Source organism: Suncus etruscus, chromosome 14, assembly GCF_024139225.1.
Source record: "Suncus etruscus isolate mSunEtr1 chromosome 14, mSunEtr1.pri.cur, whole genome shotgun sequence".
NCBI classification, from domain to species: domain Eukaryota; kingdom Metazoa; phylum Chordata; class Mammalia; order Eulipotyphla; family Soricidae; genus Suncus; species Suncus etruscus.
This window is the reverse complement of record NC_064861.1, coordinates 73,085,830-73,098,053: the sequence shown is the minus strand read 5'-3', so window position 1 is coordinate 73,098,053 and position 12,224 is coordinate 73,085,830. Positions and strand designations below refer to the sequence as shown.

Below are 12,224 nucleotides of genomic sequence, written 5' to 3'. Positions count from 1 at the left end.
CCCACCCACTACTGGGCAGCTGAGGAACAAAGGAAGGCATAAGTAAAAATCTTTTCTTCTTTTTATGGGCCACACCCAGTGGTGTTCAGGGACCACATGGGATGCCGAAGAGCAAACCTAAGTGAGCCACGAGCAAGGCAAGTGCCCTAACAACTGTACTCTCTGACCCTCCAAAAGCAGATCTCATAAAAAAAAAGACAGAGCTGATAGATGCCTGAAGAATGACAGAATTCCCCAGGGGAAATATCCCAAAGACAGCTTCCACAAGTGGCACAAAGCTGTCCAAGGCATGAGTGCATCAGCCAGGACTTCAAGGTGAAGGGAGGACCCAAGAGACCCCTCTCAGACCTCTCCCCATCCGTCCCATCAGCAGAATTTGAAAAGGGTCTACAGCCTATGTAGAAACCAGGGTAGTGTGGGCTCAGACACTGCACACAGGTCACCTAGCATCAGGGCAACACCCATGGGCAAAGCTCTCCCTGGAGGCCATGCAGAATTCTCCAGCAAGCCAGTGCCTTTCCAGTGAGACAATGTTTTCTGTGGCTACCCACTGACTGTTCTCTAGCCCCCAAGGCTGCTAAGCTGCAGTTCTGGGGTACCCTCACAGCTCTGAGGAAGAAGCTGCTTTGCTCTCTCTTCAGATGATGCCAGGACCTGCACGGTGCTTGGGAGAACCCACAAGGGTGCTCTGCATGCTTCGCAAACTTCTTGGGAACTTAGGGGTCCCTACTTTGACTCGCTGAAGCGGAATCACACATAATCATAGAGGACCCCCCCCTTATGGTCCAGAACCACAAATTCACAAAGGTCTTTGAAGAACCGTATATAAATAATTTGGGTTGCAGTAAAGAGAGCTCCTTGGTTTACTGTGACAACACAAAGAATGTACTTCCTCAGCCCAAACCCATGCCACCTTCAAACCAGCATGATGAAAACACATCATCAAAGTGGCAGTGTAAAAAGGACCTTCTCTGAATCCACAGAAGACCATTTATTTTCTAAAAAAAAAAAAGTTTCCGATTGTTGCCAAGTTTGATGGGGAAACTACTAGCAATTCCTCAGAGCAACTGGGAATTAATAAAATAAAAGATTAATTCTTTTTTTGTTTTGTTTTGTTTTTTTTGGGTCACACTTGGCAATGCTCAGGGATTACTCCTGGCTCTATGCTCAGAAATCGCTCCTGGCAGGCTCAGGAGACCATATGGAATGCCGGGATTTGAACCTCCATCCTTCTGCATGCAAGGCAAACACCTTACCTCCATGCTATGTCTCCGGCTCCAAATAATGCATTCTTTAGAAAGTTATTGCACACCCACAACTAGTGAAGTAAACCCTTATGTATTAATCCACTCTGTTGATATATATAATGTTAACCTTTTTTCTTTTTCGGATCATACCCAGCAGTGCTCAGGGGATATTCCTAGCTCTGCGCTCAGAAATTGCTCCTAGTAAGCACTGGGGACCATATGGGATGCTGGGATTCAAACCACCACCTGTTCTGAATCAGCTGCATGCAAGGCAAATGCTCTACTGCTGTGCTCTTTCTCCGACCCCTAAAGTTAACCTCTTGTAATGATAATTAGACCTGGACATGCCCTCGGAATTGGACGAGGATATGCCCCCCTGTAATGGACAACAGTCCAGCAGGTGCCAGGCCTGGTCAGAGATAAAGTATTTGTGAGATGCTGCCTGCTCTGCCTCTATTGTTTTCTATTCTCTCTCTCTTTCAAAGGTTGAACCTACAAGCCTTCCCAGTTCTCTGCAGTGGTAAATTAGCTCTTTTATTTCAGAACCACCCCCCTTTCCCAGGCTGCTTGGGCAAATGGTCCTGGGTCCCTACACAATGAAGCAGAGAAATGCAAACACTGAATCAAATTTAGGGCAAATGGTAACTAGTTCAGCATTTGTCCTCGATTAGAGCTTTATTCGGTAATATAAACAGGATTTGTGGAGAGCACCAGGAGATGGCCAATGGCACAGGTTAGAATGACAATTCAACATGGGTCAGTACCACCCAGTCACCATCTCTCTCTCTCTCTCTCTCTCTCTCTCTCTCTCTCTCTCTCTCTCTCTCTCTCTCTCTCTGTCTCTCTCTCTCTCTCTCTCTCTCACACACACACACACACCTCACACTTTGCCCTCTCACAAGGTAGAAGTACTCACACAAACAAAAACTAACATCACTGTAAATGAAACACTTAAATCTTTGAAAAAAATATCTATATTTGGATGTGTTAAATGAAGAAACAGACAAGCCGACTTCAGATGAGAGCTTAGGAGAGATTTTTTTTTTTTAAATATTCACCTTCTCTAACCTGAGACCATTTCCTTCTGTTGGTGGGATAATGAAAACAAATTGCACTTCTCCCAAAGATAGGTGGACTTAAATAAATTGAAGATAGAGCCTCAGCCACTGATTCTAGCTACACCTGATAGAAAGTGCCAAAAAGGAGAAAGAAGGACTGAAGAAACTGGGCATTAAAAGATGTTCCAAGGCATACATGGAATGTTAAAATACAGACCTGCTATGAAAGGACTTGAGTAGTCTCACAACACTGAAATAACTGTCAGTGAACCAAGAGTCACGGTTTATTTCAGACATTAAAATTGAATCATTCCCTCTATGGCGACTCAATAACTTTGTATTTCAAATTGAGTAAAATAACAGTTTGGCACTTAAGCAGATTTTGTTGCTTATTGCATCCCATTTGATCTGGCGAATTTATCTGAATAATAATAAAAAAAGATCTAATTTCTGCAAGTACAGTGTCAATGAATTGAATTTAAAAAAAAGAGACAATCTTATTTTTACAAAATGATCCACCAGGTCACGCAGGCACTGAGAACATTGCAAGAGGGACCTGTTTGCTCCTGAACAAAGAAGGGGCTCTTTGGAGAGGCCCAGCAGAGGTGAGAGGCAAGCCTGCAACTCTGGGAAGGAAGGAAGATGGATTTGCCATCAGTGGGAGGCCTGGAGTGGGTACCCACCAAAGAAGACCTGTGCTCCCTGCAGGCTACTGCCTCGGAGACTAATAAAGCGCTTTCTCCGATGTAGCCCCACAGTCCCATTCCGGGTGACAGGACTGCAGGGATGCACAGCTGGCCAGGAGCCTCTGGGCCTCCTGACCTGCCTATCCAGCACCTCATCCTCCAGCACCCCCTAGGGTGCCACCCTCCCACCCACGATAATAGCACACGGTCATTCCGAACAGGACAGGAAAGGATAGGAAGCTTTTAGGAGCGATTCCCGCCCTTGGATTCAGGACCCAAGGACACATGACACATTGACTCATCATCAAGATAAAAATGCTGCTTCTTAGAGTCATTTCCTCAAGTGGGAAAAAAAATCTCTAGAAAATAATTTACAAAACAAAGAACTTTCAAATTGATTAGAAATCTGATATTGCATAAACTTCAAATGAGGAAGTAATCAAGTATTTTGATTTCCCATTAGCAACTTGCCTGGAAATCGAAGTACTTTCTCTGATAAGTGCTACCAGTGACTGTCCTTCACCCCCATGGGAAGTGGGGGGTGGGAGGGCTAGGAGGGGCAACAGGGGAACCAGAGGAAAGGAAGGGAAGGAGAAAGGGTGGAGAGGGAAGGAAAAGGGTCCGTTCGCTCTACTAGGAACAGAAGGAAATTAAGTTGAGGTAGTTGATTCTACCAGCCAAACTTGACACAGAACGTAATTTGTCTAAAACTCTTAATATTCAAACAACACTGAGAAAAAAATTCTACAAAAGACTAGATAGATTCTTAACGTAGGCTTGCCTCGAAGACCAGGTTTCAGAGCCTTAGCGGTAGTAAACAAGACTGGGTGTGCTTTCGGACAGAGGACAGGCCACCCTGGCCCAAGAGGGGGTACAGACCCCCCCAGCGCCGTTGTACCCAGCGGGCAGAATGAGCACGGGGCACAGGGAAACCAAAAGGTCCTTTTTTTGATCCCTCTACAATTTGTCTGGACAGTTGTTTTGGTTTGGTTGGTTGGTTGATTGTTTCTCAGTCTCAGCAGATCTTAATGATTCTCTTCCTCACCAACGACCTCCTCTTTAGAAAAACGGGTTTGGGCAATTGGAAAGGAAGAATGGTACTTGCATGGGCCTTCCCAGAGCCAGAAAGTGCCACCCCGGGAGTATGGCCCATAGCAGTCTACACTCAGGAAGGGCCTTCCAGCACTGCTGATCATGTTAACAGAGAAACGGGATCTTAGTTCCGACTCTCCGTGAGGGTTTCCAAAAAGCCGGAGGCCAGAGCACTGGTAGGAGATGGGAATTAGCTGCCAGGGAGCCCAAACTAACCCCTCAGGCTCAGACCTTCACTGGCAGGGCAGGGCAGGTAGGCCGAGCGAGTTCTTCCGTGAGCAGGAGAAAAGCGATCCTGGCAGGTTGGTATAGGCTGCCTTGCATGTGCGGATCTCTGGGGCTCTGCGGACCGGGCACGTGCCTCTCCAACGCCCACCTTTTCGTGTGGCCTGAACCCCCGCTTCCCTTCACTGCTGGACATTTATTTCCCAGCCCACGTGGTGGGGTCTGCAGAACCGGCCAACACAGGGACTCGGCCCTGGTGGTCTCCCGGCCATCCGTGCTCTCTCTCCCCGACAGGCGCGGGAGGGAGCCCAAGCTTGCAAGCCAGCGTGGAGAACCCCTGGAGGTACCGTGCAGAGGCGGGCTGTCGGGTGCGGGGCTCGGTCAAGGCGCGGCCTCAGCCCGGATCCCGGTCACGGCGAGTGCACCCGGATGCGGAAGAGGCCCTGCTGCAGCTGCAGGCGGAAAAGCTTGCAGTTGGCAATGCGCAGGGCCGCGCAGCCCGTGCGGCGAAGGTCGGATGGTAGGAGCGGCTTGGTGTGGTGCCAGGTGCCCGTGCTGCGCTTGAACTCCCGCACATAGTCATAACTGGTACCTGAACACGAGGAGGAACCCAGGTGAGACAGCAGCAGGGCTGCAAGAGGCTCCCCCGAACACCAAGACCATGTGCTTACCGGTATCGAGGTCTCCGATGACATAGATGCTGGCTCCGATGGCCACAGCTCCATAGACAAAGGAGGAACTGGCGGGGATGCAGAGATTCTGGTCATTCAGATAGATCCACCTGGAAGCAGACGGATAGACAGAACACTAGGACACTGCTCCTCTGAGGATCTGGCCTGGAGTCACCACTGTTTTGTTTTGTTTTTCCTCTCGTCACTTCTAGTCCAGCAGTCAGTCACTGCCTGCTCTAGATGGTGCTTGGAGTGCGGAGAGCAAGGGTTTGCCCAAGGGAAAGAAGCATTCATGGAGGAGATGAGGCCTCTCATGGTCACACAGTGCGTGAAAACACCCTGCCTGAGAGGTGTCTGTGAGTAAGGATGACACAGGGTGAAAAAACACGAAAGGAGGGACCTGAACTATAACTCAGCGAGGAGGGTATTTGCCTTGCACATGACTGACTTGAGTTAGACCCCCAGTATCCCATAGGTTTCCCGAGCCTGCCAGGAATATTTTTTTTAATGATATCTTTATTTAAGCACCACGATTACTAACATGTTTGTAGTTGGGTTTCAGTTATAAAAGAAAAACAAAAAACACAAAAAAACAAACCCTTTTACCAGTGCAACCTTCCCATGACCAATGTCTCCCATCTCCCTCCTCTCTCATCCCCAGGAGTAATTTCTCAGCAAAGAGCCAGGAGGAATCACTGTGTGGCCCAAACACCAAAGCCAAAACAAATGGAGCCCAGATATGAATCCACCTCCACAGCATGGAGGCCTTCAGGGCTCAGAATCCACTGCTCCATTTGACTACCTACAGGAGACGCCACTAGATGCATTTCCTGTATTTGCCAATACCATTAGACTTGCTCTTTTTTTTGTTTGTTTGTTTGCTTTGTATTGTCAGACCTGTAAATGCTCAGAAATTACTCTTGGTGGACTCGGGGGACCAAACCCAGGTTGGCCATATTTCAGGCAAACGACTTCCCCACTGTACTATCGCTCCTAATTTTTGCCTTGGTTACTGTCACTTTATTACTGTGCAGTGACCCATCTGACTACTTGATCACTGGTCTGCACAGACCCCACCCTGAGCACAGCCCAGGAGCAGGGCATCCACTGGGGATCTTGGCACAGAGCCCCCAGAGGATTCTTTGTGGGCATCTGGTGCTATCCAGCTTCCAAGCTCAGCTTGACTGAGACACATGTCTGTCTGCAGTCTTTGTCCAGCAGGGACTGAGTTGATTTCTCTCCAATCTAAGGATCAGGGCAGCTCCTTGCTTGTGTTTGTTTCCTGTTTTTATCTGCTGATAACAGGCATTTAAAAATGATCCACCTTGGCAGCTAACCCCCTAGGGTTTTTTTCTGGGTCCTGAAACCAGTGTAGAATATTGTGGGATGGGGCCGGCAAGGTGGTGCTAGAGGTAAGGTGTCTGCCTTGCAAGCGCTAGCCAAGGAAGGACCACGGTTCAATCCCCCGGCATCCCATATGGTCCCCAGTGCCTGCCAGGAGCTATTTATGAGCAGACAGCCAGGAGTGACCCCTGAGCACTACCGGGTGTGGCCCAAAAAATAAAACCAAAAAAACAAACAAACAAAAAAAAGAATATTGTGGGACAACCAGAAATGTCTGTGGGTCTCAAAAAGGTGAGTGGTTGGTGGACCGGAGAGCCAACACAGTGGGGAGGGCACTTGCCTTGCATATGGCTGACCCACGTCTGACCCCCAGTTTTCTATTTGGCCTTCCAAGTATGCCAAGAGTGAATCTCTGAACACAGAGACAGGGGTCAGCCCTGAGCACTGCCAGGTGTGGGCACCCCACAGAAAGACAAGAGGTAGGGAAGAACTCTAAGGTTCAACTCACTCATCTCAAATCTGCAGACCAAGAACCAGAGTGCTCCTGTTAAGACTCCTGACCTTAGACCAACAAGGGTCTAAGTGGCCCCCAGCTGGGGGCAGCCAGCCTCTCATTCAGAGCAGTGCCACGAAGTCCACAGACTTCCACAAAGCACCAGCCCAGCCCAGTGTTCGGGATGCCCCAGAATGACTCCACTAAAGCAGGGCTGGGGAGTGAACATGCTCCCTTAAGGGAATAAATGATCAACAGACGCCAACTCGGGATGACTCAGAGGCTTGGTCATCCATCAGGCAGGGACTTGAATGCAGTTACCATAACTAAGGTAGGAAGGAAGAAAAGGAAAAGGAATAAAGGCTTATTATGGGGGAGGAAAAAAAAAACCAGAATTCAACATAGAACTAGAAAGATTTAACAGTCTACCTGAAGAAGCCAGAAAAGGAAGAGCAAAATAAACCCAAAGTAAGGACAAGGATGAAAATGACAGATCATAGCAGACATGCATGAGATGCGGAGGATCCAGCAAAGGTCTGGCTGGGTTTGGTTTCTTTGACGAGATGATCAGTCTCAGGCTTTGTCAACAGGGGGCGCCAGAGAGTGATCTTCCAGAGCCACATTTAGCCAGAGCTGCTAGGCCAAGGGAGCCAGAGGTAACCCACCCTGCAGCGAGCCAGAGGTAATCCACCCTGCCATGTGGCAGGCAGATTCTGGTACCTCTTTGGCCCTGGCACTCAGAATGGGCCATGCACACCTGCCAAGGAGGTGATTTCCGGCCTTATGACTGTCCTACCCTTCTTTGAGGTGAAATAACTAAGTAGGAGAGCAACTTGTCCATCTTTCCCCTCTGTTTCCCCGCAATATTCCATGTTGAACAACTTAAAATGGATACAAGATACAGGAGGAAGTTCCAGGTACAGGTGGGAAAGTGCCAGCTTTACTTGTAGCTGACCCAGGTTTGCACTCCTGCACCACATATGGGCCCCCAAGTCCCACCAGGAGTGATCCCTGATGAGAGCTAGAAGTGAGCTCTGAGAATTATAGTGTGTGGCCCCAAAATACCTCCCACCTCCAAATAGGAAGTTCCAACCCTTTACGTAATGCCAAAGGCAGACGTAGAAACTTTAAAGCCAGACTTGGGTCCTTAATGATGAAAACAGGGACAGAAAATGGCAAAGGCATATGCTGATTCCTCCAGGGGCTAGTTATGACTCTCTGAAGTTCGCCCTTTACAGAAGAATTGAGTTGTGAAGAAGAAGACTTCTCCCAGTCCTTTACAAGAAAACAAAGTCTCCCCTGCTTGTTGGGCAGATTGTCAGGAAATTATATTCGACCTTGACCTTGTACATTTAGTTGTCATGGTGACATAGTAAGAGAAATATAGAAAAGCCTTTGATTCGCCCCTTCTTCCCATCACAGCAAATACTCTCTAAATTAGCACTCATACTAATAACTAATAACTATCCTAATATCCTAATAACTTTAGTGAATAGAATTAAAAGCCAAAATATCCTCGATTGGCAGCATGTTAAATAAAAGCTGGTTGCACTTGGACATTTCCAAAAGCTTTGTCACCGCTTATTGCTGGCTCTAATTAAATAAATAAATAAATAAATAAATAAAAAAAAATCTATGAATTAAAACATTATAGTATGGCTCCCCCTTCTGGTAATGTGACTGCAACACTGCCACTAAACTCAATTTGGCATTACAGTTTCTTGTAAGACTGCAATAAAAACACTGTTTGTAGTTCATAAGTTAAACTTATGAAAAGAGGGGCCAGAGCGATAGCACAGTGAGGAGAGAACTTCATGCAGTGGATGCGGGTTCAGCATCTGTCAGAAGTGATCCCTCAAACATTGTCAGAAGTGATCCCTGGGGCCGGAGAGATAGCATGGAGGTAAGGTGTTTGCCTTTCATGAAGAAGGTCAGAGGTTTAAATCCTGGCATCCCATATGGTCCCCCGAGCCTGCCAGGAGCAATTTCTAAGCATAGAGCCAGGAGTAACCCCTGAAAGCTGCCAAGTGTGATCCCCCCCCCAAAAAAAAGAAGAAGAAGAAGTGATCCCTGAGAGCAGAGCCAGGAGTCGGCCTTGCTCACTACCAGAACCAAAAAAAAAAAAAAAATCACACCACACCAAACCAAAACTAAACACCTTGTGAGAGGAGGGAAGAGAGGGTGGCTTCTGGCTTCCTACTATGCAGCCAGGTGGGCGTTTCCTGAATCCTGAACAAAGCATCCTATCCATTTAATTAGCATTTACTGAAAGTCTAATGTGAGCCTGCTCTCTGAATAGAAGGCTGAGAGCCAAAGGGGATGGGGGGGGGGGGGAAAGAGAGAGGGAGGAGGAAAAGGAGAGACACACACACACACACACACACAGAGACACACACAGAGAGAGAGAGACAGAGACAGAGAGGGAGAGAGAGAGAGAGTAAGAGAGAGAGAGAGAGAAAGAGAGAGAGAGAGTTAAGGTGGTGACAGTGAGAAAGGGTTTTCAAAGAAGTCAAATTAACAGGATCAACTCTGGAACAGAGACTTCAGTCAAAAAAACACCACCAAGTCAGGACAGCTGTGATGCTTTCTGGGCTTAGGGGCCCCATTCTTAGTCTTGCTCAGGGTTTCCTCTTGGCTCTGTGCCCAGAGAGCACTTCCGGAAGGGTTCAGGGGACTCTATGCTGGGCTGGGGAATGGAAGACAAGTACCTCCCTCACTGCACAGTCTCTCCATTCCGACAGATGAAACTGTGTGTGGGAGGGATGCCATGAGTGCATCTCAAGAGAAGCACCTGGGTGGAACAGGAGCAGCCAGTGTAGACTTGTGTCCCAAAGTTTTGATACCACACTTGAGCTCACTGGCATGACGTGGGGGTGGGTGGGAGGAGCAGCTAGTGATTGTGGCCTTAGGCTTTATTAGGGACACTGTTTATTCCCATAAAGGAGATAGATTAGTGCAGAGGGGGTTGTCTGAATGAAGGACAGCAGGCCACATCCATCTCTGGTAAAGCAGGGATGTGACTGTCCCTGAAGTTCTCAGGGGACCATGAGTAACCCGAAGCAACCCAAATGTCAGGGTTGGGCTCCATTTCCCAAACAACCTGAGAGCATTCCCTTTTGCCCCCAAGTCCCCACAAAAACAGCCGGGGGAAGGGGTAGGGGAGGGGTAAACAGAGCCCCTCAGCCCAATTATAGAGACTGGAACCACACAGAGAGTGATAGCACCAGGGCCCACCCACCTTACCTCTTAAACTCATCGTGGTAGAATTCGGACTTGCATGTCACCATCTCACCGCCCTGGATGTCCTCACGGCTCCGCACGCCACCGAACACATACAGCTCCATGGCCACCCCACAGGCCACGGCTCCAAATCTGGGGGACAGAGGGTGGGTCAGCGTGGCACTGCCGGGTGAGCCAGTGCCTTCTCTGCCTTCCCCCCCCAACCCCCTCCCATCCCCCATCCTTCCATGCCCCCACTCCCCCACCCCCCACCTCCAACCCCCCACCTCTGGCAAAAGCCAACAGATCCCAAGTGTCCTGGGGACGGGATCGGACAGGCTAACTACATTCACAGGAGCTGACGTGGCACGAAATGTGGGGCACGAGGCCTACCACCTCACCTCCTCTCCTTCAGTGGGCAGATGGCTGTCCACTGCTGGGTGCGTGGGTCATAGCACTCCACAGACTCGAAGAGTTTCCCGAAGGACCCACCGCCCATGGCGTAGATTTTCTTCTTCATGGCCGCGTAACAACCAATCTGGAGGAGAGAGCAGTGGGGTTGTTGGGGAAGCTCATCAGGGAAATGGGGTCTGGGCACCTCTAGGTAATGAGACATGACTGCAAGTAGAAACATTGAGATGCCCCCTGATGCTGCAACCTGGCTTTGGAAAAAATGAGCGAAGCCTGATAATCCACACATGGACGCAGTTTCACAAGAGAGTAGGTGTAGCTAGGCCGGAGGGAGTACAGTGGGGAGGGTGTTTGCCTTGCACAAAGCCAGCCAGGATTCCACCCCCAGCATCCTGTATGGTCCCACAAGCCTGACAGGAGTGATTTCTGAGCACAGAGCTAGGGTAAGCCCTGAGCACCACCGGGTGTGGCCCAAAACCCAACAATAAAAGAACTAGTAGCCTCTAAGACTATACCACCACTTCTGGTAGATAATCCTCATTGTAAAGGAAGAGAAGTTTTCCTGGACTGTGCTCAGGGGTGCTCAGGTGGCAGAGCTGCAGGAGGCACTCTACTGGGGAATGTGGGCCTGGCAGTGTCTGAGGCCAGGGGATACAGCCTGTGGGATTTAGGGCATCCATGAGGTGCCAGGACTCGATCTCAGGACCTCACACTCACCCAGGCTGCATCCCTGGCCTAATACAGCCCTTAGCCTCTGCTTTCTCAATACGTCAGGAGTCTGATACTAAAAGCCTGCCCAAAATGGCTACACTGGCTGGTGGAGGTAGGGATTGAGGTGCTAGAGGGGCCTGAACTTGGCGCTGGTTTAGTTCCAGAGACAACCTCACAGCTCTAGCTGCTGTTTTCAATATTTTTTTTTTTTTTGCTGTTGTAGTTTTGTTAGTTTTGGGGCCATACCTGGCAGTACTCAGGGCATTACTTCCAGCTCTGCCCACAGGAGTCCCCTAGCGTGCTCAGGGGACTCTATGGGATACCGGGGATCGAACCTGGGTTGCAATAACAACGCCCTCCTTACTGTGCTATCACAGTGGCCTCAGCTGCTGTCATTCTTCGGGCCATTCCTACCATGTCCAGAGGTTGCTCCTGGCTTAGTGCTGGGGAGCCAGGGGTGCTGAGACATGCGCCACACAGCTTGTGAGCCATCTCCACAGCCCCTTAAGTTAACTCTATTTATTGACTTTTTTTTTTAGTGCAGGAGGTCATACATGCAAAGGCAGGTGTTTCCCCATGGAGCAGCTCCCGGCCCCAGACAAGCCTCTGCAAACACAGGGGCTCTTTTCCACACACTGTGGGTTCCCTATACAAGGTCTACACTGCCATGTTGTTTCTTTCCTCCATTAGGGTGTTCAATGCTCTGTGAACCACGATCTGGGCAAATGCAGGTTCCTCACTTCCTCTCAAGTATAGTGGATTAGGGGTGCTGCAGAGAAGACCGGGGACCCACAGAGGGAAGATGTTCATGTGAGTTCTCAGAAAACCCTCATTTCTCCTCACAGGCATGTGTTAGGAAAGAAACAAAACATAAAAAAATCCCGATGGGTCGTCGACGAGGTTCTGACCTTCCTGACCATGGTCAGGTCAGGCTGCTTGGCCCAGGTCTTGGAGTAGATGTCATAGCGCTCCATGGAGATGAGCTCCTTGTCGCCATCCTCACCGCCCAGGATGTACAGCATCCCGTCTATCTCCACTATTCCGAAGTTGTGCCTCGCCTGCAAAGA

The 12,224-nt window shown here is 49.2% G+C and overlaps 2 protein-coding genes across 2 annotated transcripts in view; one reads left to right on the top strand and one right to left on the bottom strand.

Annotated features, from left to right (window-relative positions):
* GCSH (glycine cleavage system protein H) overlaps positions 1 to 12,224 on the top strand; it is a 729,662-nt gene that overhangs the window by 597,193 nt on the left and 120,245 nt on the right. The window lies entirely within an intron of this gene.
* The window catches only part of GAN (gigaxonin), a 33,507-nt gene continuing 25,504 nt past the window's right edge, over positions 4,222 to 12,224 (bottom strand). The window contains exons 7-11 of the mRNA XM_049786282.1: positions 12,066 to 12,215; positions 10,437 to 10,573; positions 10,060 to 10,188; positions 4,980 to 5,089; positions 4,222 to 4,900 (exon numbers count right to left, since the gene is read on the bottom strand). Coding sequence (XP_049642239.1) covers positions 4,719 to 4,900; positions 4,980 to 5,089; positions 10,060 to 10,188; positions 10,437 to 10,573; positions 12,066 to 12,215 — 708 coding nt within the window. The 3' untranslated portion in view covers positions 4,222 to 4,718. The remainder of the gene's footprint in view (positions 4,901 to 4,979; positions 5,090 to 10,059; positions 10,189 to 10,436; positions 10,574 to 12,065; positions 12,216 to 12,224) is intronic.